Source organism: Sphaerodactylus townsendi, linkage group LG05, assembly GCF_021028975.2.
Source record: "Sphaerodactylus townsendi isolate TG3544 linkage group LG05, MPM_Stown_v2.3, whole genome shotgun sequence".
NCBI classification, from domain to species: domain Eukaryota; kingdom Metazoa; phylum Chordata; class Lepidosauria; order Squamata; family Sphaerodactylidae; genus Sphaerodactylus; species Sphaerodactylus townsendi.
Genome location: NC_059429.1, coordinates 89,212,215 through 89,233,656, shown reverse-complemented (window position 1 = coordinate 89,233,656; position 21,442 = coordinate 89,212,215). Strand labels below are relative to the sequence as shown.

The window sequence follows — 21,442 nt, the reverse complement described above, 5'->3', positions numbered from 1 at the left end:
CATTTTCTCATCTTTGGAGAGGTAGCAAATCGTCATCTGGGTGGGTTCATCAGACCAAATCGGTAATGAATGTCAGTTTGGAAAAAGGAGAGTTGGCAAACACAATATAGGGAAATGTGAATTTGTGTTATCAAGAGGTTTGGGCACAGTTGCAAGGTTTTAGGCCCTGAAGTTCTTCAATAAAGCCTCTGCAACATACAATCACACTGAAATACTTCAAGATCGAGCTTAATGAACAGATCATCTTACGTTCACAATATGGTGGTTCATGACTCCAAATAACGCCGCCTTCTCTCAATACACATCGAGCTCCATTTTGCCCTATTGCTCTGTGTCTGAAGAGAAAAGAGTTGTACATAATAGAGCACATGACACAATGGGAAAGTACAAAATAGCTTGTCAGGAGGTGGAGACTGGCTGTCATCTCCATTTGTCATATAAGAGTATTGATAAAAATGAGGAGAACCCATGCTACCACAAAACTCCTTGTTACTATGGCTTTAAAGCTACATATGCTAGAAGCTGAGTTTACAAAGATTTCAGTGGACATTCTCAGTTCAAGATGAAATAATCAATAGCCTGGAAATTCCTGCTTTTGTTCTTGATTTAGGGACAGCCATTTTGGGGGAAAAAAACCCAAGAAATAACAAAGCAGGACAATATGGATTCACAGTATGTTTTCAGTTGTTTAAGACTGAGACATTATGGCAGTAATGGTGAATCTTTTCAGTGTGGCATGTCAAAAATTTGGAAAATGCCTAACAACTCTGTGGGTGTATCACTCCTCCCCACCACCCCACCCCGACCTCAAACAAAAGAGAAAGAATACTTTACATGTTAATTTATTTTAAAAAATACAGTCCAATCATGTGTGGTGCTTTGTATTATAAAAAGAAACATATATTTTTTTCAAAAATGATTCAGATTCAAACAGGGAGATAGTTGTTGTTGGATGTTGATGAACACTGGTGTGTCACCCAAAACATTGTGGTGTATCACCTCTGGCATGTGTGACATAGGTTCACCATCACTGCACTAAGACAAGATGTTACGGAAACATGAATTTTTGTGATGACAGCTCTTAGAAAGGTTGCAGCATGCTGACTTTTCCTTTGTACCCATTAGGATACAGTAGCAGTAGAATGCATCTGTGACTCAGGAGGGATTGGGGCCACTTAACCTCAAGGCCTTACCGAGACCCAAAAGCAAGTTTTGAAAAAAATTAAAGAACAGATTTTTTAAAAAGTAGTTTCCAAACGGGAAGGGTGGAGAGAGAGGACAAAGTGTTTATTTACCAAGAAGGTCACCGGCACTAGCCAATAACTATGCCCCCTTGTGCAAGCACAATCAATATAGCACTGTTGAAAGTTGGTCAGCCTACTGGTCAAAAGACTCATCTATGAACAAGGGAAATTCTTAGACAGTGATTATCTAGATGTTCTTAGGTAAGATACTGCCTCTCAGCTCAGTCCCCACAGGAATATGACTTAATATTTATTCTTTCATATTTTCTATTTAGCTCAAGAAACTTACAAGCATGACCACAGATCACAAATCATAGCTGGGAATGAAATCTCAGTCGGAGACCCTGACCCTCTTTAGATTGTTAACAGGACATCTGTCCACCCAGTTAATTACCCACAAGGACCCCATAGTCAGGAAGAACTCATGGTACGATCATGAATGCAGAAGGAAAAAAAACAGCTTTGCTTGGCCCAGATAGCTCTAAGGAAAGACTATAATCCACGGTCCTTACAGAATCTGGTTAAACTAAGGTCAGAATACAAACAGTTGATAAAAAACCAAAAAGCTAGAACATAGTAAAATGCTATGGACGGAGCTTACTAAAACAATTGAAACAAAGCAAGAGAAAAGGTTCTGGGAAATAATTGCAAGTGGTTCAGAAAAAACTCCCTATGTTAACAACGCTGTAATACCTCTCGATGACTGGTTTAGCCATTTCTCAACCCTGTATAGTGTGGATGACATCAATACAATAGATGATTCTCACTTGCACTGGGTGGATACAATAGATTCCCTACCCAAATGGAATCCCGTTACTCCAGCCCAATGTAAACAACTAATCAGTGCCCTCCCATATGGAAAAGCACCAGGGGAGGATTTTATTCCCCCTGAGGTTTTTAAATTAAACGCTGAGTGGTGGAGCCATATTTTAGCTAGAGTATTTACAAAGTTAAACGAAATAGGTAAGATTCCCAGCAATTGGAAGCAAAGTATAATCATCCCAATCTTTAAAAAAGGAGATAAAAAGCAACCGGGGAATTATAGACCTATAAGCTTGCTGGATATCTCCTATAAGATGTATACGCGTCTACTTCTAAATAGACTTAATGATTGGGCAGAGGAAAACAATATATTTAATATAGAACAATCAGGATTTAGGAAAAACCACAGCACAATCGATCACTGCATGAGTCTATCAGTTATTATACAAAAATACACAGCCTGTAGAAATGGCAAACTTTTTGTTGCATTCGTGGACCTATCCTCAGCATTTGATTCTATCGATAGGTCGATCCTATAGCAAAAACTAGGTAGGACAAACATCGATAGAAAGCTTCTAACTATTCTGAGAGAGTTACACACAGATATCACAGCAAGTGTGAGAGTAGGAAATAAAGGCCAATTGACAGACCGAATTTCGCTGAGGAAGGGTGTAAAACAAGGCTGTTTATTAGCCCCATTCTTATTTAATTTCTTCATAAATGTCTGTGTACAATATATGGGAGATCCTACTCCCCCCACCCCCCCAGTACTTGAAGGGAGACAGATACCAATACTCTCATATGCCGACAACATGGCTGTCATGTCGATCACCAAAGTAGGAATGAAACGAATGCTCTCTAGATTAGCAATGTATTGTAACAACAATAAACTAAAAATCAATGGCAGCAAGACAAAAATAGCTGTCTTTGGAAGCAGAAACAAGAAACAAAACTGGAAAATAGAACAGCAGCAGGTCGAACAGACCTCCCTATATAAATACTTAGGTCTAACCTTTCAGGACTCTCTATCCTGGAGGGCCCAAATAAGGGAAAAAATTTCCAGTGCTACTCGTCTGTCCATTGGGTTACTCAGATTTTTCTTTGGCAAAGGAGGCCTACTGATTCCCCCAATTATTAAAGCCTATCAGAGTAAAGTGCTGGTGCAAGTATTGTACGGAGCAGAAATCTGGGGATGGGACATTGCCACTGTAGGAAAATTGGAAACGGTTCAAAATATCTTTCTGAGAAAGATTTTGGCCCTGCCACCTTCCACCCCTGCCCCGCTGCTCTGAATGGAAGTAGGGCTACCCTCCATCAGGACAAGAATCCATCTAAGAATACTTTTGTATCATAAAACCTTGGCAACTCTAAAGTCCAACCAATTAGTAAATCTGAGCTATAGACACATGACGAGAACAAACAGGGGGGATGATCAAATTTCTCCCATATTAGCTCTTTACAAAATTTCTGATCTGAAAACTATTAATAGATGGGATGCTAGCAAAATTCGTGACTGGCTGTATAGTAGAGATGCTCTACAAGACAAACAACTTGCTTCCATTCAGAAATACTCCCCATGGTTCTCCTGCGTCAAAAAGAACAAATGTTATGCACAATATCTCACAAATCTCAAGGAAGCAAACCTAAGGAAATCATTCACTTCCCTGAGATATCAGACGTTTAAATCAGAACAATTACTGGGGAGATATGATAAAACACCAAAAGAGCTACGTGTATGCAGATGTAGTTTAAATCAGAGTGATGACATAATACACTACACACTTCATTGCCCTTTTTACTCTGCCATCCGCAACAAATATATCAATGATATCCTGTCAGGCCTGACAGGTAGTGAGGAAGAGAAAGTTTGCTTTCTGATTGCGGACGTGTATGCTGAGGTTACATTTAAAGTAGTGATATTCATGTTTTTAGCAGCGAAAATCAGAGAACGTTTAACTGATGTTCAAAACATACAAGCTAAGTTATAATAAAGGTGGAAAAAAACCCCTTTATAATTACAATTGGATCCTGCTGTGTGTGGATATATGATACTTGCTTTGGTGGTTTAACACTATTGGAACTGTGGTGCGTCTACACTCTAAAGCTTGAGAAAATCCTCACAATGTGTTTTATATTTTTGTAAACTGTGGGGAGTGGAGCTATGGTTGAAGTATCTGTTTATATGTGTATGGCCTGTGGCTAATAAACATTGATTGACTGACAATGTGCCAGAAGAGAATCATACTGAGATAACAGTAAATGTCACTACAAATCCTATGAAATGCAACATGAAGATTTATTACTACTGATTGTACACTAGCAGGGTTGATGAGCTACATTCTCCCCTAACAGAAATTGTCTTTTGACAGCAAATGAGATTTGGTCTGCAACCAGCTCACTAACTGACAAAGATATCTGGACCCACCGTAAAGACCACTCTTCCTCCAAAACATAAAATCATCTGGCAGCATGAAGAACCACCAAATAACCTTTAGTGCCCCCCGCCATTTTCATTTTGTGTCTATAGAGTAGTTTAACCACTTAAGTGATAACACTAATTTCTTACCCAAAAAATACAATGACTGACACCTCAAAGAGAGATATTATTACAATATTAACTTAATCTGAGTAGATCAGTCTTAATGCTTTACATTCATTTAAACTGATTTGGCAGGCAATCTACAGCTCACCCTTCATAGCAGGCAAAGGTTATTTCAGCACCAAGTCGAAGGTCGCTATCTTCTACTATTCTGCCATTCTCTATATCGGGAATAGGACATCGTCTTCCTAGGACAAAGGTCAGAGCGTTACCTTATTAATTCATAAAAAGTAGCAATATGCCATTTCTCAAGACACAAGGGCAAATTACAGGAGTTCTTATCAATTCCCTTCGTCTTCAGCAGAACCCCAACCTGCCTTCTGTGACACTGATTAAGATCTACTAACCCCAACCACTCTGGAACAGAAATTTAGGGGGCTCAGCACGCTACAAGAAAAAGCTGTGGGAGAGAGTCAAGCTCAGATTGCTGATGTCATACGATACATTGTGTAACATATTTGACATCAGCAAAAACCAATATTTTGGACATACATATAAGGGTGGATCCAGACTAAACTGGCATTTTCCACTGACTCTTTGCTCCAACTGCAGACTTTCCCTCACACTATTCCTCAGAATCTCATAGCCCCAAAACCAGCATTTTGTGGAGACCAGTGGGCTGCAGGTGGAAGGGAAAGAAAGGGAAGTTTGGATCCAGAAAACTCAGTCTGGATCCAATTCATATGACCGACAGTTCCCAAACAAATGCACCTGTATTATGCTTCGATAATATTCTGGAACCAATTGGGGAGGGGGGGATCTAACTTCCTGCCAATTTTGATTGAACTATTTCTACCCTTTCGGCAGGGTGTACCTATCTCCTCCACCCACACTGATGAACATTGAGCACAGAGAGGGCAATTAGCCAGAGGCCAACCAGAAAGTTTCATGCCACAGTTGAAATCTGAATCTAGGTTTCCTCAGCTGAAGTATGATACATTATCATTTTCACTACTGCCAGTATTCTGTAGAAGATCCATACAAATCTTCTGGCAGATACTGGATAAGCCGGTACGGGTAACAAGACAGAAACCATGCATTACACAAAGTGAAAGAGTTCCAAAATGTTAAATTCAGTCCTGTTGATAATTTAGGGGGGAGCACAGGGGAAGAACACTCCTCCTCCTCTCATCTTTACAACATCACCAACAGCTGCCTTTCAGGTCTGTTTATGTAACATGGAAGAAAAGATCAAGAATACTGTAGCCTAATACTGAATATTTATTCAACCCTAGAAGTGTGCACTTCTGAATTTATCAGTAACAGAGTTCCTGCTAATGATATACATTAGAATAATATTCATTAGAAAGACAAGAGATCAGATGAGGCAGATTTCAGGAGATATAATGCTAGGTAGCTAAGGAAGGCTTTGTAATCATTTAAATCAAGGATCAAGAAATCCCTACTACTATTTGCTTTTAGAGAACATAACTAAGAGGGTATATGCCTTAGCTACTGTATAATCCCCAAGGTTTAGTAACTTTCTATAGCATCAGCATCTGATTGAACCGTGATGCTGAGTGTCAAATGAGATGTGTGCATTTCTGCAGTTTCCAGTGTTTTATGAAAGCTGTTGGACATGTGGCCAATGAGGATCAGGTCAAGGAACAGAGATGGAATAAGCTGAAACTTACCTGAATCCCTATCAGTTTCTCCTGTGGGGTAAATGGCAGTTCCCTGGAGCTACTTCAGGTTGGGAAAATGGGAGGAGGGAGGATTACAAACCACTTGCATCAAACTCCTGATCAGAACACAGTTCATATGTGCCTAATAATTACATCTAACAAAATACTGGGAGCTATGGCAATGTGCATGTCTGGTTTGACTCTGGAAGACTGTTGGTCTGATCTAATATGGGCTATCTGCAATTTTGTATATTCAGCTGGCACAGTGATTGATTTTGCGGCATATTCACTACTTCAAACTGCTATGTAAAAAGATTAAAAAGTAAATTGCAGAAGGATTTGCAGCCTAGAAAACCTACAATAGCTACTTTGCATAGATGTTTCAATTTACATTTCAGAATATACTCACCTTGACAAACAACTGAAATATCAGACCATTGCGAATTTGGATGGCATGTAATTACAGGTCGCCCTGAAGAAGCAAGTTCATAACCTGGCAAGCAACCATAACTCAACCTGGTCCCAACAGGATAGCTGTCCTTTACTTCCCTTGTCCTTAGCTGAGCATTTGGAAACTGTTTGGGACGGCCACAGTCGCCTAGAAATAAAGATGCATAGGAAGACTTGATTACGCTGAGAGAAAGAAGACTGACGGCTGCACCAAACCCTAGCGAGTCCATTAAGTTTCATCAGACAAAAGTAGACTGAGATCTTTACAAGAATGTTCTTGGAGACTCTTGGAGTTCTTGGATGACCCTAGGAAACTTTCGGCCAATTTCACTCCTGAACCAAGATTACAAAATATTTACATCTGTCCTTAACAACAGACTGCAGACAATCTTGACTACATACATACATGAAGATGAGGTGGGGTTCCTCCCTGAAAGACAGACCCGTAACAATATCAGAGCTGTTATTAATATCCTTAAAAGTTCAAGATTACAGAACAATGGACAAACTAACAACTCTATTATACAAAAAATGTTTTGATCCTTTTTATAAAGTATGGGATCCTTTTATACAATACCTATACAATTCTGACCCTCAAAATAGAACCCCATTACTGTCTGCATAACTTACGATTGTTATTAATTTATTTATTATTATTATTTATCTATATATTTATCTATATATATTATTGTGCATTTATACCTATAACTTCACAATGTATTCATGTACTAAAATCTTACACTGTTATTCCTAATGTAACTATTACTTGCAAACATAAAGTACATTGTTTATCATTAATGTGGTAGATCCTATTCTGTTAAGTCAGAATGTCTGCCAATCTATATGTATTCCAAAATAATAAAATAAAATAAAAATTATTTTTTTAAAAAAGGAAAAAAATAATATTCTTGGAGACTCTTAGAGTTCATCTGTTAAATGCAGCTTGATCAAGACAGCAATAAGAGCTGTTTTCTTTGAAATATATCAATGATGCAGCTTTTCTGGAAAATGTCCAAGAAAAATTTGCCCTAAACAAAGCATTATCTGATCCAGCATATTAATTCTGACTAATATTTAGTAAACAAATTTAGAGGTGGTTCATATTAATTTTATGTCCCTAGACTAAAATGTTTAATTAGGAAAAAAGTATGAGTCAAATGAGGTTTAAACATTATATTCAAACCAATCCAAAGCTCTACGAAAATTATTTTTATTGTAATAATTCTTGTATCTACTTAAAAAACAATACAGCTACTAATTCCTTTATGTCATTTAATTCTTCCCACAAAAAACCCCACAGCATTGAAAACTGCTGACATGCAGACATGCTAATGTACCTACCAACAGAACATGATATGCCATCAACAAAGTTAATTTGTTTTGTTCATTTGTTTTAGAATACCGGTAATTTGTTCCTTTGTTTTAGAATAATTTAACTATAATCCACAGAGTCACTGTGGTACCTCATCACTTATATTACTTATTAGTTCTATACTAGACTGATTACAACATCCCTTCTATACCTGGGTAACAAAAATGAGAAACACACTTACTGGATGGAGGATACACTTCTGAGTAGCAGTGTATGTGAATAAGATCTTGAGGTACAGGTGGACTGTAAGCTAAATCTGAGCAACCAGTGTGTTGCATCAGCTAAAAATGCTTCTGTCATCTTGAGGGATCAACAGAGGCATAACATCCAAACCGCAAAATGTCACAGTCCTGCTCTACACTGCTTTGGTCAGGCTGCACCTGGAGTATTGTGTGCAGTTCTAGCGACCTCACTTCAAAAGGATATGGACAGAATGGAGAAGGCACAGAGGAGAGCAACAAGGATAATCAGGGGCCTGGAGACCAAGCCCTCCAAGGAAAGGGAATGTTCAGTATGGAGAAGAAAAAGTTGGGGGAGGGGGTGTCATGATTGGGCTCTTTAAGTATCTGAAGGGCTGTCCCTTATAGGAGGGTAAGGAGCTGTTCCTGTTGGCAGCAGGCAATTGGACCTACAATAATGAGTTTAAATTACAGGTGGGAAAGTACAGGTTGGCTATTACTATAAGAGTTCCTCAGCAGTGGAATCAGCTGACCAGGGAGGTGATGAGACCAGGAAGATGAGAGATTACTGGCAGTCTTCAAGCAACAGTTCAATGAATGCTTGTCAGGGATGCTTTAGGCCAGGGGTCTGCAACGTGCAACCTGTGGCTCTTCAGATGTTCATGGATTACAATTCCCATCAGCCCCTGCCAGCATGGCCAATTGGGCATGCTAGCAGGGGCTGGTAGGAATTGTAGTCCATGAACATCTGGAGAGCCACAGGTTGCAGACCCCTGCTTTAGGCTAATCCTGCATTGAGCCAGGGGTTGGACTAGAATACAGGGGTCTGCAACCTGCGAATCTCCAGATGTTCTTGGACTACAAATACCATCAGTCCCTGCCAGCATGGCCAATTGGACATGCTGGCAGGGGCTGGTGGGAATTGTAGTCCATGGACATCTGGAGAGCTGCAGGTTACAGACCCCTGGATTAGATGGTCTATATGGCCACTTCCAACACTGATTCTATCCTTTCCCCTCTAGCCAATTTCTACAATTCTATGGGAGAGGAGGCAGATTTTAGCCTAGACTCAGATTTGATCACCAATCAGGTGTATATATAATTTTTAAAGACAGGACATATGTATTTGTGGTTTTACTCACTGTTACAATGAACAAAACATACATATATATGCTCTCATATAATCCCTGGATAATCACCCGCAAAACAATAATTACAACTTCAAAACTGCCAAATTTGCATACTATTGTAACGGCCATGGCGTCCATTCATCGCTCTGCATTTTATGAAATGATGACCCTTTAAAATTGGAAACTTTCCCATGGAAAAAAAAATAAAAGCAGTGGAAAATGTTCTGCCCCACACCTCTGATCTTTACTACATGTTACTTTAAGGAAACTGTATTTGGGATTTCAGTTGTAGGCCATCTCCTGATGGTATTGAATGCCTGATGCTCAGAAATATTCCCAACACAGAAAGTCTGTTCACCGATGTACTCCAGAACAGTCTAGTGATGTTCTTTGACCATTCCTCGTTTTATAAACATGCAACTTCCCAGAGTTCCCCAGTGCCTTAATGATAGTGGAGAAAAGCCTGAAAAATTACAGCCAACTTCATTTCACTGCCTTACATCAATTAAACTGAAAGAATAAGAGGGTGGGAGAAATGCTGAATAAACACTGTATGTACTTTTAATAAATCTACGCAAGAAGCAGGACTGGGAAAAGAGCCTAGCCTTTCTTTTTTTAATGGAAATTTTTATTGAGTTTGTTAAAAAAAGAGCAAAGATAAAAATAACAATACATCATAGATATCTAACGTTGATATCTTATGTCCATTAACATACAGTTCATTGGCATATACATCAATCCTAAATCTGATTTATAAAATAAAGCACTGATGTTTCTGTCATTATTTCATCCCTTAAGGACTCCTTAAGGTCTCTATTAGAATCCATCTGTTTCTGAGGTGAACACTTCCACCTCAATAATTTGGCTCCGTATATGTAATGCTCCAGTTCCAGGTCTGCTCCATTTTCTATATTTGTTACTCTGCCATGTACATTTTTGCTGGAAAATAGTAATGTTTCTAATACTGAACTTATCTCTATATTAATTTTCTAAATAATTTCATATTCCCTAACCGGAAAAGAGCCTAGCCTTTCGCCCAGGACACTCACATGGGTGTTCCCACAGCAGAAGGCCTAAAGCCAGTCTTCTTGTCCCCGCAGCACTGAAAAAGATGCAAACAAACAAACAAACCCCGAGCACGGAAACAAACAAACCCCGAGCACTGAAAAAGATGCAAACAAACAAACAAACCCCGAGCACGCCCTATAGATTTAAGGGTCATCTGCCTCCCACAAACATGTGCAGGGTTCACTGGCACGAATTCTCAGCACGAGCGCTTTTCTGAAGAATCCGTGCACCAATATTAACGGGGGCGGGGGGAGGTCCTCAGAGCAGGCATTCATTTCTTTTCCCACATCCTCACTTAGCCACCAACTTTTATTGGGGTGCCAGTCAAACGCTCTTGCAGTAAAAAGGCAGTACTGGAAGAGAACGAAGTCCCAGACCCTACTCACCACGAGCCCCAGAGCACAGCAGCAGCACCAGCAACGCCAGAAACGCACCACGGTTGGAAGGCCGGAGAAGCACCATGGTGGCAAAGGCAGAGCAAAAGCCGCAGAGTTTGCAAGGAGAGGGGACCAGCCACCCCGCCTTCGAAGCGGCTCGGCACAAGAGGAAAGAGGGAGCCGTGACAGAAAGTCAGCCCATTCCCACTCACTGGGCACGCCCACCAACACTATTCAGAGAAGTCGCTGTATCTAAGCGAGAAACAAGGCAAACATTTCCTGCCAGTGGAACACAAGCATGCGCATAATGCTCAAGAAGCTTTGCATGCGCCTGCGTGTTGCGATTGCCGGAGAAGCGCTTCGTGTTTTTGCTGGGAGTGACGAGCAAAGCGTGCATGTAAACGCAGGACGCGGAGCGGGTAGCATCCTCCGCAGGCAGTAGGAAGGCCCACTTTAAGGATGCTGACTCGGTCCCGCTAATTCAACGCGTTAGCAATATCATAGGCATTGCTTCTGTATAAAGAGGCTCCGACCACGAGCAAGGGAAAGGTGGCCTTTGCTTGTTTATTTCCAGTGTTTGTTTAAGGTATGCTGCCTCTATGAATATGGATACTCGCTTTTCATTAGTTTGCCTAGCAGCCAATGGCATACCCACTGTGTTTGAATTAGTCTTATCCTTTAAAGAAACATCATTTGCCACAGCAAAGATTTCAAAAAGTGTACCATGCGCAGTATAAACTACTTCCTATTGCTTGCTCTGACTCCATTGCTAATTTCATTGAATTTCTGTTTGTTTTAATAATGTTGGTGTGTGGGAATTTTTTTAAAAAAATCCTTCTCTCCACTGTATTTATACTGTTTGTAAGCTTCAATCAAGATTCCTCACCCCAGTTGATGTCTTTTTGTAAACTTGAAAAGTCCCTATGTTTTCAGTCTTTCCTGATAAGGTTTCCTGATAAGTTTTCTGCCTTACAGGAAATCCCTGATATTTTGCAACAGAGGAAGGTATTTGTGGCTAACATAAATGTAATATAATATGTTCCTTTGTGTTTTCTGGCATCTGATCGTGGACAGAAAGTACAAAGTTATCAGCACTTGGCATAAGTCTATTAGTTCCACAAATGACAACCAACACAAATCTTTTGAATTTCACTTCCTTCTTTTATAAGACAAACAATTTTAAAATTGTCAAAGGCTTTCACAGCCGGAATCACTGGAGTGCTGTGGGATTTCCGGGCTGTATGGCCATGATCCAGTAGCATTTTCTCCTGATGTTTTGCCTGCATCTGTGGCTGGCATCTTCAGAGGATCTGATGGTAGTAAAGCAAGTGGAGCCACAGATTCAGGCAAAATGTCAGGAGAAATGCTGCTGGAACACGGCCATACAGCCCAGAAATCCCACAACACTCCAGTTTTAAAATTGCTGCGTTGATTATGGAGTTATATAGGAAAGAACTGCTGGGGTAAAATGTAGACAACTGGGAAGGCAATGGTAAACTACCCTATGAACACAATCTACCTAGTAAGTCATCCCGCAATGTAAGTGGGCCTGGCACAGTAGGCAGCACCACACAACTGGGCCACAGTTTTCTTAAGAGATTGCTGGTGGTGGGGGGAGCTGAAGATAGGGGAGCAGACAGAGGTAGGTTGGCTACTGGATAGGAAGGAGATAGGGTTGCCAACTCTAGGTGAGGAAGCACCTGGAGATTTGTGGATACAGCCTGTGGAGGGTGGGGTTTGAGAAGGGGAGGGAACTCAAATGGGTATAATATCAAAGACTCTACCTTCCAAAGCAGGCATTTCCTTCATGAGAACCCGGACTGCCAATCTCCAAGTGAGGGCTGGAGATCACCCAGAGTTACAAGTGCTCTCCAGATGACAGAGATCAGTTCCCCTGCTTTGGAGGCTGGACTCTATGGTTGCTTTCCTCTCCAAACCTCATCCACCCAAGGCTGTAACCTCAAATCTTCAGGAATTTCCATACATGGAGCTGGCAACCCTATGGGGAATTGATCTCTAGTTGGAAGACTTTGTTGTGATTCTAGGAGATCTCCAGGCCTCAGCTGAACTTTGGAAACCCTAGAAGCAGAAAAGGAAGCAGGAAATAGATATAGGCTATGGGCACTTTCAAGACAGCAAAAGGAAAAATAGTGTGGGAAGGAGAAATGAGATGCATTATTTATAAAGCAACAGTGAATTTCATCAGATCTGAGGAAACTTAAAGCCAATAGATGGAGCTGTGAACAGATCTCCCTACAAACCTGAAAAATACTCCAGAGGTTTTTTTTAAGTGTAATTTTTAAAAAGACATGGGGGGGGTGTGGTTTAAAAAACCTGAAAATGATAAAAGAAGGGCTTGTAGCAACCACAGTATTCCAAGTTTGGTTTCTGTGAGTAAGAAGGAAGGGTCCTTTCCTGATCTACTTTGGCTTTTGAGAGAGTTCTGAATGGGACCAGGATTGACAGTCTAGGTTGGGAAATTCCTGAAGATTCAGTGGTGGAGTTGAGGAGTGCAGGGTTTGAGAATTGGAGAGGCCTCAGTTAGATATAATGCCATAGTCTACCCTCTAAAGCAGTCATTTTCTCCAGGGGGATGAATCTCTGTCAACTGGAGTTCAGCTGTAATTCTAGAAGATCTCCAGGTCCCACCTGGTGGTTGGCAACCCAGGCTTGGAAGCAATCTCTGGGTAACCCAGTCCCTACCATGTTAGTGGGCATGGCCCAGTGGCCACCATTAGCCAATTGGGCCACAGTTTTCCTAAGCAGAGGCTACTGCAGGTGGAGGCCGGGAGCTTAATTCAGTGGACCAGGTAAAAGTAGGTTGGCTGTTGGTGGAAGCAGAGAGGGAAGGAGGAAAAGGGGAGAGGCTCTGCGGTTTGTCAGGGGAGGAAAAGAGGAAATAGAAGGAGAGGGTGAAATGATGTGCTCCCCTCCAAGCCTTTGCAGATTCCTGTTTGTTTATTCTAATAATGAAATGTTGTTATTTATCACAAGTAACAATAGGGTAATACTGTAATTAGGGTCAAATAAAAGCACAAGAGGTAGCCTATAGAATCAAAAGCCATGTAATAATACTTTTTTTAATTACCCAGAACAACACAGGCTGAATATTTGCATATTGTGTTGGAATGCTCAAGTCTGCAAAAAGTCACAGTCAACTAAAGAGGAAGAAATTGTAGCTAAGAAATTGTAGCATGCAAAAGATTCAAGATTCAGTCTCTGGCATTTCTGTTATTGTAATTCTGTAGTTTTCAAGCAGAGGTTCCATTTGTGCAGCAAACAGTAGTTTTGGATTTCCTGCATTCAGCAGGGTTTGGACTAGATAGCCTATAACACCCCTTCCAATTCTGAGATTGTAATAGCCCAATCCAGGGGGGGGGGGGTAGTTTCATGGTGGCCAGGGCAGTGTAGTTGCACCACCTCCAAAGAGGAATGGAGAGTCGCAGCAAGGAGGGGGGAAGTCACCCACGGCCTGAAACTCCCTGTTGTATGTCAATGGGCTACACCTGCACTTTTCCAGGTTAAGTTGCCAGCAGTAAAAGGGGGCATTCCTAGTCTGTAAGCCCTTCACCCCTGGGAATGCCCCCATCGGCACCGGCTCAGCAGAATCACATGGCACCCCGCTGGCAGCATTAGTGGCATTGTAAAGAACACCAACAACGTTTTTGCTCCCCTCCTGCCTCCCCACTTCTGTTTAATATGCAGCCTGAACAAGATTTGTAGTGAGCTCAGAAGGCTGCCCACTACTTTGATATTGGTCCTAATAAAAGTATTGTATAATAATTGCTAGATTTTTTTTTCATATGGGTCATCAGAATGAATTGAATTTTCTGTCTTTCAGAATATCAATTACATTACTATAGAAGCACTTTCTTAATTAGCTGTTGTGTTTTTAATGGATAATTAACTGTTGGTTTTCCTTGACTGGATGTGTACAGATACAACTGAAAGCCTGATCATTGATGTATAATGCAATTTTAGTAGATATGACAAATTGCTACTTCCTTACTGGGTAATTTGTCATTTAATGCAGACCAGGTTTTGGCAAGATGTGAAAATAATTGTTATTTATCTCACAGCCTCACCCATTCTCTGTATCACATATATTCTTGTCTATCATAACATGAGGAATCTCTAGGGAGGAGAGATTTGGAACATTCACAAAAGCTACTAAAAATTACAACAGACATTTCCCGGCCATCACTGTGCCACTGATTTTATTGAGAATATTCTGCGCATATATTTTTCTAAGTCCAATACATTGAACAATTTACATAAGATTTAGCTTAAAATGTTTGGAAAAGTAAAACATGTCCATCTACATTTTTTTAAAAATAAAGATCTTGTTAGCCATTTAAGAATGTGCCAGCTCTCACTGTGCCTTTGTGCCAAATAAGCGGCATTGACTCAGGTTCAGAGGCCCACATTCATATTCACCATCAACAAAAAGAGCCACACAACTGTGGTATGCTGTGTGTGCCGCTCAAAGCACATATGCATAAAATAATAGATAACCTTTTAAATTATCAAAGTTACTCTGAGCAAGGAGGGTTGACTGTCCCCACCAGTGTTGAAAACTTAGGCAGTCCCTGTTTATTTGCAGTGAAGAAAAGGCCTCCTTTCTCTCCATCCTCAGCATGTGGCTCACAACTGTAATGGACCCCCTCACCTCCCTAAATTCCTCAGAAGAAGAAGAGTTTGGATTTATATTCCACCTTTCTCTTCTGTAAGGAGACTCAAGGTGGCTTACAAGCTCCTTTCCCTTCCTCTCCCCACAACAGACACCTTGAGGTTGGTAGGGCTGAGAGTTCCAAACAACTCTGACTAGGCCAAGGTCACCCAGCAGGAATGTAGGAGTGCAGATAAGCCTCTGCCACTCAGGTGGAGGAGTGGGGAATCAAAGGGAAACTACTCACTGACTCGTCAGATTTTTCATGCCTTTTCCCTTCAGGAACTGAGCAGCTTCAGATAATGGTAGTGTAAAGTGAAACAATCACTTTCCCTCAGTCCTGTAACTGACCCAGAAGGTGGAGGATTCCCAACGCTTTATTTTATCTCTAGAGGTGGCGAACCTTATGGCATCTCCAGCAAGTTGAGGGATTGAGCATTCCTTATCAGTCCCCTGCCAGCATGGCCAATTGTCCATGCTGGCAGGGGCTGATGGGAATTGTAGTCCACAACATCTGAAGTGCCAAAGGTTCGCCACCACTGTTTTAACTTATTTTGGCAAATCCTTTAATAAGGCACACAGTAATAGCAAGTCATTGTTCATCACCCTAACATACTTTACATGTGTTATACTGAGTATTTTGTAGAAAAGATGGAATGCGAGTGGGAATAATACATATGTTATTTTAGAGGAGGCTGTGAACATTATCCAAGTATAACAATTGATAATTGATACAGTCGATAGAATATGAGGTGCCACTCACAGTTTCCTACAGATATTAGAGTTCCTTCTAAAAGTTAATCTGGATGTGGCGCCCTCATGGGTTGGGACGCTTGTTGTGGAAGATGAGTTGCTCTTTCCACCCTGCTGTTGGAGGAAGGGGCAACAGGCATGTGGTCCAGCCAGAGGCTTATCTATCAAAAATGGTGTCCAGGACAAGCTCTGAAACTTCTCTCTCCCCTCCCTGCAAAACTCTTGTAATATAGATCTTGCAATTCAGTGCTCCAGCCAGTGCTTGCCTCCCCCTTGTAGCTGAACTCTTTCCCAGCCCCACTGGGTGACCAGGCAAGGGAGACGTTCACTTAGCTGGTGCTCTGCACTTGGAAACTGACCCCACAACGTTACCCATCAGGTCCCAAGCACGGCGTGCCTGTTCTGTGTGCCTTTGGACAGCACCCTAGCAATGAGAGAAGGGGAAGGTGAAAGCAGGCTGCCGAGGAGCTTACAGGCAGGTGCCCCACCCCATGCCTGGTCCTGTCCTGCTGACAGTGCAAATGAATGGAGGAAGGGGAGCAGCAGCATCCCTTGAATCGTGGCAGCCCAGTGCGCTTGGCCTTCCCTCCATGTGGCATCACAGGAGTCTTCTCTGCATCCCCCAGGACAAAAGCCTGCCATCTGCATTCACATGTACTGCTCTCCCCAAGGTGAGATGCCAGCCTGCCGGGATTACACACATTTTGCTGCTACTGGCAGGGCCTGGAGGTGAGCAGTGTGTCAGGGAGGTGGAATACGTGGCAGGCTGCCAGTGTGTGGGCAAGCAATGTGCAGGGAGGAGGGTGAGAGAACTTCTGAAGAAGCGGTGGGAGGCAAGCTTCTGGGAGAGGGGGGAACAGCCCAGTGCTCCCTTCACATCACATTAAAGTGGTGCCTGGGTCATCTCCCCCCTCTGCCTCCCCTAGATATGCCATTGGGCCTATCAGCTCCACTCTGATGTGACAGGCCACAGTGGTTGATCCCCATTCCTTTGGGAGGGTCTTCAGGGAGGTGGGGGCTCCTGCCAGAGGCCTGCTCCCCTGAGTCCTGGGAGGCAGGACACAGGACTATCCACAGAATTCAGATTTTTGATGTATGAATGTGCAATTACTGTACCGTAATATTATATTAAAATGAAACCAGTGACAGGATTTCAGAGTACAAGAGAAAGACTGTACATTTTGAAGCTATTCCAGGATTGCATGGTATTTCTGGGTTGGACAGCATTCAGCAGTAGCACAAGCCCATTATCACCAACAATACTTTCTGAGTACTCCCTCCCCGCCGTGCCCTTTGGAGGCTGCTATGAGCTCCTGAAGTAAGAATGTAATAAAATCCAAGAAACTATAAACCTGAAAGGCTGGAATTAGGATTAAAGAAAACTAATTTCCATTTGGTGTCTCAGAGGGAAAAACTGTTGTGTATGCAAATCATCTATTCTCAGAGATGGGTGTGTATGTATGTGTGGAAAGAATATACTAACAGTTTACAGGAGGTGACTCAAATTAGTTGCCTCCTGAGCATAAAGGAACAATCAGGCCCTCTCAATGATTGTAATCCAATAGAGAGAGATCCTGCATCCCAAGGTTCTTCAGCCAACTCATAGCAGAGTCTAATGGTGCAATACTGAGGGTGGTGGGGAGTGAAAGGGCCCTGGAAGGGATATAAATGCCACCTCACGAGATAATCCTAAAGCACAAAGCCCTGTTAAAATAAATGAAGATTATGACTCAGGTTTCCAGGAAGCTGTTCATAAGATTACGTACAAGGGTTGTGCTTTCCTTTCAGATACTGAACTGTAAATATTTGTGATTCTATTCAATGAACAGAACATTTAAAAAGATGACTTTGCCGTAATGGGCAGTAAGGGCAGGCATAGCATGCTTATGTCTCATCTCCACACCCTCATCCCTAGTTGCTATTATGGGTGGTGGCTGCTAGAATCATGAGGAAGTTATGACAAATCAGAAGACAAGCATAGATTATAAACACAGCTGCAAAAAAAGAAAGAAAGAAAATACTGCTTGTGATTGTTATGTTGTTTTGTAAGCCCCAGCCCTGTTACTGATGTAAGAATGCCGATGCTGAATGCTAATCACACCTGCCTTTTCAAATGGTAAGAGTCACTCCAGTATTAACTTTAGAAGTAAAACATTACACACCAGTCACTGCTAGAGTAGTGCTTAGCTTATCCTGCCCTTTCTCCAAGAAGGTCAGAGGAGAACACACAGCTCTCCCTTCCTTATAATAACACTGTGAGATAGGTTAGGTTGAGTGTGTGTGACTGGCTCCAGGTGACACTTCACAGCTGAACTGGGATTTGAACACAAGTCTCCTATGTCCTGATCTATCACTTTGTAATCACTACATCACACTAGTTTTCACATCCATCAGCAGTACACTGGAACTGCAAACCTGTTTACTTATTATCAATTTCTGCATGAAATCACAAATATAATTGTTTCCTTGCATGTAAATATGGATTTAAGAAACAGTTTGGAACTTATACATGTAAAAGTCAATCACACTTGGTAATCTCTTGTTCTTTACTACCAAAAGAAATACACAATTTCAAAAGAAAATCTACAGTTTTGACCCTATTTATTTATTTGTGTAAAAATTATATCTTTTTTTTTTACAAAAATGCACCTTACAAAACAACTACTAGTAAAAACTGGAAAAATAATCTTTATGCACAATAATTATTACAAAAATAAAAATTGAACATGATATTTTATTACCCTGTGAAGAAAATATGATGCCTAAGAATGTAGATACAATCCCCAGTATAAAGCTGAGATCAAGGGGGTTTTTTGAATGCAGATAATATCTTTGCTTGCATCACAACCTTTTCACTTTGATTTTTGGTTTTAATTGATTATTTCTCTAGCTTAGCACATCTGCCTACAATCCTTTCCTCTGTAGCAGAACAGTATCTCAGATGCATTTCACAGAAAAAAGCTGAGTTTTAGGAACAATGATATATGGAACCTCACTGTTCAATAGTACTTAAATCTTTTGATATGATGCCAATTAAAACATATTTCTCCTAGGTGGGTAAAAAAGGAAAGGAAGTATTTTTGTTCCACCAAATTCTTAACAGTTTACTACTTTAGTTGCAATCAAAACCCAGAAGTTCCTAATTTGTTTCATGCAATTTCCTCCTAATGTTCTGGGACAGCCACACATGAATACAAGATTCAGTGTCAGTGTCATAAACACATTTTGGTGGATGAAGGAAACTAACAGGATGTACAAAATTTTAGACAGTCATATGTATTCACTGAAGTTCTGCTCGCCTGAGTCTTCATTCTCAAGAGCTGTGATTTTTTTTACACCAAGAAAATTACCATGGAGACACTAAGGAGATTCTGCTGTGCACAGTCATCTAGAGCCCAGCATCCCTGCATGTGCCCTCAGCATATGAGTTACAGCTAGTTGATTCATAAATAACTCACTGTTATTCTCATGAGATTTAGAGTTTATTGCTCACAACTCCCTCTTCCTGATGGCTAGGACAGCCCAACAGTGGGCTATTTACCACTGGCTTCATCTTTGCAGTGGTGGTGGCAGAGGAAGTACCTCAGACCTGAAGGAATGCAGAAAGCTCAGGTCAACTTCAATGGTACCTTTTCCTTGAAAGGGACTGCACAGGATTAGTGGTCAGGAACATTTCACAAAGCCCTGGCAAGTAGATAGTTGATGGTATACAATGGCTTAGTGTTAAGAGCAGGTGCATTCTAATCTGGAGGAACCGGGTTTGATTCCCCACTCTGCTGCTTGAGTTGTGGAGGCTTATCTGGGGAATTCATGCCAGCTGGGTGACCTTGTCACAGCTTTTCGGAGCTCTCTCAGCCCCAACCACCTCACAGGGTGTTTGTTGTGAAGGGAGAAGGACAAGGAGATTGTAAGCCCCTTTGAGTCTCCTACAGGAGAGAAAGGGGGGATATAAATCCAAACTCTTCTTCTTCTATATAGCAGATTCTGGGAGTACTGAGAAAAGCTAAGGGTTAAATTTAGCCTAAGTCCTAGTGTTTCCATTCATACAGTGAAAAGCACAAAAAGAGGGGTGAAGTTAGCAAAGATTTATTCTTGACTATAAAAGGCCAGTGCTCCTTGATTTAAAAAATTTCCTCAGAAGCAATAAACTCTACAAAGAAAACTTTCTTAAGATCCATTCTGTAGATCACTTTTATGATTTTTTTTGCCATCAAGTCACAGTTAACTTATGGTGACCTCATAGGCACAAAAGGCATTCGGGGGTGGGTTGCCATTGGCTGCCTTTGTGTCACCCACCCAAGTAGTAGCCAGGGTCAGGGCTGAGAGTGTGTGACTGGCCCAAAGTCACCCAGCAAGCTTCCATGGCAGAATGGGGGTTTGAACCAGAGTTTCCCAGCTCCTAGTCTGAAACACCTTAACAACTACATTATTCTGTCCACCTTTACCATTCATCTGCACCTCTATAACTGTGTGGTTTGGTTCTGCAACCCAACAAGATCGACACAGACTTCAGAGAATAATCAGAACTCCAGAAAAAACAATTGCTGCTAACCTGCCTTCCATTGAGGACCTGTATACTGCACGGGTCAAAAAAAGGGCTGTGAAAAATATTTTCTACTGACCCTCGTGATCCTGGACATACAAACTGTTTCAACTCTTACCCTTCTAAACGCCGCTACAGAGCTCTGCACACCAAGACAACTAGACATAAGAACAGTTTTTTCCCGAATGCCATCACTCTGTTAAACAAATAATTCCCTCGATAATGTTAAACTATTTATTATATACTTATTATATAATTACTGCACTACTTTTTTCTATCATTCCTATTACCACAATTCATCTCCCTCCCACTTAGTGACTGTATGACTATAGCCTGTGCTGACATTTTATTTTATTTTATTTTATTTTATGATTTTACATTTTATGTTTTCATTACTACTGATTGTTTCCTGATTGCTTACTAGACCTATAAGTGACAATCATTAAGTGCTGTACCTTATGATTAAGTGCTGTACCTTATGATTCTTGACAAATGTATTTTTCTTTTATGTACACTGAGAGCATATGCACTGGAGACAAATTCCTTGTGTGTCCAATCACACTTGGCCAATAAAGATTCTATTCTATTCTATTCTATTCTATTCTATTCTATTCTATTCTATTCTATTCTATTCTATTCTATTCTATTCAGATGTATAAATATCAGAAAAA

General features: G+C 41.1%; 1 protein-coding gene across 13 annotated transcripts in view; it reads right to left on the bottom strand.

The window, feature by feature from the left end:
- The window catches only part of LOC125432699 (complement receptor type 1-like), a 68,098-nt gene that overhangs the window by 19,947 nt on the left and 26,709 nt on the right, over positions 1–21,442 (bottom strand). For all 13 annotated transcript variants that reach the window (XM_048496538.1, XM_048496540.1, XM_048496542.1 and 10 more), the window contains 3 exons: positions 6,640–6,828; positions 4,697–4,793; positions 250–335 (listed from right to left, as the gene is read on the bottom strand). In XM_048496538.1, coding sequence (XP_048352495.1) covers positions 250–335; positions 4,697–4,793; positions 6,640–6,828 — 372 coding nt within the window. The remainder of the gene's footprint in view (positions 1–249; positions 336–4,696; positions 4,794–6,639; positions 6,829–21,442) is intronic.